The sequence below is a fragment of the Giraffa tippelskirchi genome, chromosome 7 (assembly GCF_054371585.1).
Source record: "Giraffa tippelskirchi isolate mGirTip1 chromosome 7, T2T-mGirTip1v1.2.pri, whole genome shotgun sequence".
Taxonomy (NCBI): Eukaryota; Metazoa; Chordata; class Mammalia; order Artiodactyla; family Giraffidae; genus Giraffa; species Giraffa tippelskirchi.
In genome coordinates this window covers 65,617,468-65,623,360 of record NC_137281.1, presented here as the reverse complement: position 1 = coordinate 65,623,360, position 5,893 = coordinate 65,617,468, and the positions used below count along the sequence as shown (strand labels likewise).

Genomic DNA, 5,893 nt, shown 5'->3' with positions numbered 1-5,893 from the left:
CCCTCAGGTCTCGGGTGGAGCTCTGGGACCACAGCAGCAATGGGCCATCCCAGCCCCTGGGCTCAGCAGCGCCCTCATTCTCAGGCCGGCGGCTCTGCCCTGAGGGGAGCAGGAAGGTCACCAACTGCCGCAGGCGGACCTCAAGCCCCTCCCACTGCTGGAGCCTGACCTCCCCCGGCCCCACCCCTTCCCCTACCCCAGCAGGACGAGAGCTCGTCTTCCCCTGGCTTCCAACGTGAGGCCCGGCCCTGGGCCCCGATTGGGCACTGCCCCAGTCCGGAGCCAATCACAGTGGCCAGGGAGGTGGAACGCACCGATTGGCCAGGGCCAGGTCATGTGACCATGCTCCCCAGGAAACTCAAATATTACCACGATTCCCTAACAAACCAATGAACAAAATTATCCAGTAAACGCAAACCGTACTTTTTAATGAGGCCAATGTCACAGAAAAAAAAAAAATGCTTCACAATGAACTGCTCAAGGAAGCTACTAAATAAACTTTCAGAAAAGTTAAGTCGTTTTTTTTTTTTTTTTTTATTAGGGTGACGGAGAGCTATACCTTTCCCATCTATGTGAATTTAGGTTTAAACTAGATTTCCCTTGGCTATTATATAAGACAAAAAACCCCACATCACCCCCTTTCACTCCCCCCACCCCCAAAAAGTGTTTTAGTCTATTGAGTTTTTGTGTCCTCAGTTGTGTCTGATTCACGGCAACTCACGAACTCTACACAGCCAGGCTCTTCCGTCCATGGAATTCAGGGCAATTTTTTTCTGTCACAGTAAATGCCCACCCTGGGTGATCCAAAGGCAAGGGCTCAGAGGCTCCTGAGAGACTAACTCCTTTCAGCTGAGCACAGAGCTGGCTCCTCACTGGGATGCCTGTGGCCTGGGGCTCCCAGAGGGAACAGCAGCACTCGCCCCACCGTGTGGTCACTGCTGCAAGTGCAGGCTGCTCCTCACTCCCCCTTGACAGTGTCCCTGAGGGCAGAACAGTGTGAATCTACTCAAGGTGGAAATGCAAACTCCGATGCAACCAAACTTCCCACAAGGTCTCCAAAACCACTCAGGAACAGGGAATTGGAAACTGCAGGGCATGACATGAATGGAGATGGAGACTTGACACCTTACACCGAGTTCACTTCCAGTTATCCCTAGACAAAGTTTCCATGAAAACTTGTCACAAATCTAGAAGAACAATGAGCAGAAACCGGACACGTGCTTTGAGTCTTCACACACAAAACTAAAAGGCAGTCCACAAAACAACCCAGAGAATACAGTGGACTTTGCAAAATCAAAGATATCTACCGTGGGAAAGACCTCATTACAAAAGCAAAAGACAGGTCATACATCGCGAGACGAATGAGTGGAAACACAAAGCTTCTCAAGGACGTGTCTCCAAACAGACAAAGAACACCAACACAACAAGCCTGTGAAAACTAGGGAAAGGTCTGAAGGGACGCCAGACTGAGGAAGACACACACAGAGTATCCCGGATGATGTCCAGCACTGAGGGCCTGAAGAAACAACAGTCTAGTTGCACTCCCTCAGGCCTGTGTGACCCTGGATGAGGCCTCTGTTTCCCGGTGGCTCTGAGAGATGGACAGGGAGGAAGGGGAAGAGAAATCACTTGCACTTCTAATACTCACAGCAAGGTCTTCCAATGAGAAGGGAATTATCACCCCCACTGACAATGCCATTCACTGAAGTGATACCCACGAGTCCATCTAACCCAGAAGGGAAGGAAGGACCTGTTCTCACAAAACGGCGAGAGATGGAAGAAAGAAGATCAAGCCCACACCAATCACTGGAAAGAGAAGCTGTGCTCAGGGCTTGAAAGAATTCCTATTGGGAAAATGATGTCACAGCCCCACAAGGCAATCCACAGCTTCGATGCTATTCCTCCCAAAATGCCAATGCATGTTCGCACCGAACAAAGAATTGCAAAAGGGGTTACGGAAACAGAAAAGAGCCTAAATTGTCAATACAATCCGACGAAAAAGCCCCGATACGGACGTCCAAGGTTGTGTGAAAGGAAATTAGACGACCAAACTAGGATCCTCAGGAGAGTATCGGAGAAGGCGATGGCGACCCACTCCAGTACTCTTGCCTGGAAAATGCCCTGGACGGAGGAGCCTGGTAGGCTGCAGGCCATGGGGTCGCGCAGAGTCAGACACGACTGAAGTGACTTAGCCGCAGCGGCAGCAGCAGGTCAGTATGCTATTGGGAATACAACAACACACACAGATCCAGATCGATGGAATAAAGTTGAGGGTCCAGAAACAAACCCCGGCATCCAAGGTCAACTCATCTCTGACACAGAAGGGGAGAATATCCAAATGGGAACAAGAAAGCCTCTTCAATCAATGTCCATGGGAAAACCAGACAGCTACATCTGAAGAACGCTATTGGTTTTGATCTCACACCACCTCAATATCGGGGAAAAACCTCACCCTAAAGACTGATGTCATGAGATAGCTAGAAAGAAGCGTAGGTCAAAGGCTCCTTAACATCAGAGTCTCCTTGCCATTTGCTGGGCGGAGGTAGAAATGGGTCTCTTCAAGTAAGGGAAAGAGGGAAACCAAGTACACCAATGGGTTTCCATCCAATGGAACCTCTTCACAACAGAGAAGCTAAGCATTCACAAATGCAAAAGATAGGAAACGGAACATGAGAGACTCCTTGCAAGTGGTGTATCTGAGAAGGGGTTCATATGGAAAGAGACGAAGAATGCACAGCACTCAGATTCCAAGAAACACCACCACCACCCTTGACCCTTCCCCCATGACCAACTCCGACCTAAAGCCTTTCTCTCCCTCTAACCTATCCCTAAAACATAACCCTCATCTAATCATATACATGTGCATTCCTAGCATCCATCCATCCACACACGAGAGAGAAAGAGGAAGACACAGACTGAATCGAGAAAGGAAAAGAGAGGGACACAGCCAGAGAGAGACACGGAACCAAAGAGAGGAAAGGAGTCGATGGTCCAGACTTTTCATCAATCTGTCTCGAAGGTAGAAGCAATGACAGCGCCCATCCACCCCAGAAGGGGGAAACGGACGGAAGGTTTGGAGAGGAAAAGACAAGAACGCAGGGAGCCATTAGAAGCTCAGCCACCCGCAGAAGCCGAGCTGGGACACTTGAACAGAATCTCAATGGAAACAGAGGACCAGAAAGTTGGCTACTCTTTTCTATCAGAGAGGGAGACCTTCGAGTCTTCCTTTCGGTCCTCCAACTTGCATGCGGGGTCTCCAAACAGTCAGGAGGGGGAGTGCCTTTTCCTGGGTACCACGGCGCATCCAGGCCTCGTTCTGCCCCATTCTGTGCTGTGTCAGCCCTGGATGGAGTCTTTCTTTCTGAAGTCTCAGCGCACAAGCTCCACGTGATATCAGCCCCAGGTGGAAAGGCATGGAGCTGCTCGTAGGCCGACAGACCTAGGAAACAGATGGGAGAATGACCCCCACTCTGCAGATGGAGAGACCGGGGAAACCCTGAGGGGCATATGCTTGTCCAGGGCCACACCACTTACGAGAAGAAGGAGCCTGGTCTGAGAGCAGCGGGGTCCTCGGAGCTCAGGCCCTGGCTGCACCCAGGCCTCCCCAGGGCTGTGGGCTGGGCTGTGTGGCTGTCACTGTGCCTGCACATGGCCTAAGGGGGGTGGTCGAGCAGTCAGAAACCCAGAGATTCCCTTGCGAAGTTTTGGGGAAGGGACCTCAGCACGAACCCCAGGAAATGATGTCACCTGCCGGCAACAGAACCCAACAGAACCCGCAACCCGGGTATCCAGGCCTCCAGAGCGGAGAGGAGCCCCCAGCCAGATCACTTGCTGCCAGGATGTTCTGCTGTTTGCCCCTGCCCAGAGGCCGGGGCCTCAGGAGAGCTCACAGGCAGTGTGCGTGGGCACCCTGTCGACGTTGGCTCAGGGCACCCCCGAGAGGCCTCTGGCCCTTTGCCCGGAAAAACAGAAAGGTAACACGGGGAGCCCCAGGCGGGGCCAGGCCACCTCTCCCATGCCACCCGGAAAAACCGGGTCCTTTGCCTGTGTGTGGGGATGCGGGTTTCTCGGGGTGTGTCTCCCTCAAGGAAGCCCAGGCGGATGTGGGGTCAGAAGCCTGCGGACAAGTTGTGTCCACACCCCAGGGGAGAGCAGGCTGGGTGGGATGGGGAGAGTGCGGGCAGCGCCGGCCGCCCAGGCTGACCTCACACCCTCAGGTGGGTCTCTTTCCTCCCGGGTGGGGATCTGAGCAGACACACGTCTCTGACCCTTCTGGGAAGAGAAGTTCGAGCAGGCAGAAGCAGCGGCTCCACTGGCCAGGCCCAGCTCGGAAAACTCCCAGCACGGCTGGCTGACGGTCACTGTCGTTGCAGAGCTTCCCACGTGATGAGGCCGAGGACGGGGACACCCCGTCCACCTCCCGGAGGGAGGGGTCGGAGCACCACCCCCCCGCCCGTGAGGCCCAGTGCAGGCTCCAGGTGAGCGTGCCCACGGAGGCATCAGCCCCACCGGGGGCGAAGCGGAGGCGGGGAAGGCCTGCTGCCGAGACACCACCCAGGATACACCCGGCGGCCCAGTCTGAGGCGGCCATGGAGCTCAGCACACCCGGCTCCGACCCAGAGTCCCGAGAACCCCGGCCTCTGAGGCAGCAGGAGGACCTGGAGCCCAGCACGCCAGAGCACAGAGGTGAGGACGCTGGGGCTGGTGCACGGGAGTGTGTGGGGAGGGGGTGCTGAGCTACACACGGACGAGTCCCCGAAAGATGCTGCTGGGCCTGCAGCAAGCGCTGGCCTCACACCCCCACCCCCATCTTGCACACTTCAGTCCCAAAAGACATCCGACCCTGGGTATTCTTTGGGAATCTCTTGGAAGCTTTCTGTCCCGGGATACGCACATGCCAAGGCTGGCCTGTGGGCAAACTTTGCTTCTCCCCCAGCTCTAGCACTGGCCTCCAACTGGAACCAGGCTCTACTTCCCAGACCTGTCCCTACAGAGGTGGTGGCTCCACGTGCAGGACCCAGGGATCCACCGAGGCCAGATGGAGATCCGAGACTTGCCCTCACAGAGACACCAGGCCAGCTGGGTACTGGCCAGCACACCGGGCAGATCGGATCTCTGTGCCTGCAGGGCCCCCAGCCCCAGGCACTGATGTCCCACCCCCTCAGCCAGAACCTCCACCTCCACGTGCACCTGTACCTGCTCGGGCTTTGGCAGGAGAACCCGAGGCAGAGGAGGAGTCACCACCTCGGCAGGGAGAGCCTGCCCTGGCTCCCGCGCAACACCCAGACGCCGACGATGACTCACTCGCCCCTGCAGGAAGAACGAGCCCCCGCTCTGGGCAGAGACCCAGAGCCCTTGCCGGAAACACCACGTCCAGGGGAGCGGTCGGCTCTGCAGCCTCCATCCCTGTCTGCTCACCGTGGACGCCGGCAACTCGGTCTGCCCCCAGGGGACATGGAGTTCCTTTCCCCTGAACTGCTTTGCATTTGGTTTGTTTCCACCTTTCTGGTGATGTTTTATTTTGTGTATGGTTTCCTGTATTTCTCTTGGTTAAGTTGGGATTAGTAAACTTTTTCATCATTGTTGCAATTTGGGAACACTGTTGTGTAACTCTGGTGATACTGTGTTACCATCCCAATTTGTAGTTTCAGACCCGTTCGATCTTTATGCCCCACCCCCCAACAAAGCCTGGATTCAAGGCAAGCACGCCCTGTTCATCCCTCCCCCCGATCCTGAACACAATTTCATCTTTTCTTTCTGCATTCCTTCCTATATTCTTGGTGTCCCCAATCAATGACTCTCAGTGAAATGACTGAAGGAGTTTTTTTCGGACTCTCCACCTACTGTAAGACTCCATTGGAGAGTTCTCATTTGTATGTCATTTGAACTAGCC

The 5,893-nt window shown here is 54.8% G+C and overlaps 1 protein-coding gene across 1 annotated transcript; it reads left to right on the top strand.

The window, feature by feature from the left end:
• Nucleotides 1–648: 648 nt before the first annotated feature.
• On the top strand, nucleotides 649–5,589 carry LOC145514089 (uncharacterized). Its single transcript, XM_081511173.1, has 3 exons — nucleotides 649–3,974; nucleotides 4,374–4,686; nucleotides 4,937–5,589. Exons 1-3 carry the CDS (start codon nucleotides 3,738–3,740, stop codon nucleotides 5,563–5,565), a joined length of 1,179 nt encoding a protein of 392 aa, XP_081367299.1. The 5' UTR covers nucleotides 649–3,737; the 3' UTR covers nucleotides 5,566–5,589.
• Nucleotides 5,590–5,893: the final 304 nt, after the last annotated feature.

What these genes read in the sequence shown, in the direction of transcription:
- LOC145514089 (XM_081511173.1), top strand. Translation starts at nt 3,738, where the DNA reads ATGATGTCACCTGCCGGCAACAGAACCCAACAGAACCCGCAACCCGGG. An exon ending in TTGCCCGGAAAAACAGAAAG is followed by an intron (nt 3,975 to 4,373) that starts GTAACACGGGGA and finishes CTGTCGTTGCAG; the next exon opens with AGCTTCCCACGTGATGAGGC. An exon ending in CAGCACGCCAGAGCACAGAG is followed by an intron (nt 4,687 to 4,936) that starts GTGAGGACGCTG and finishes CTTCTCCCCCAG; the next exon opens with CTCTAGCACTGGCCTCCAAC.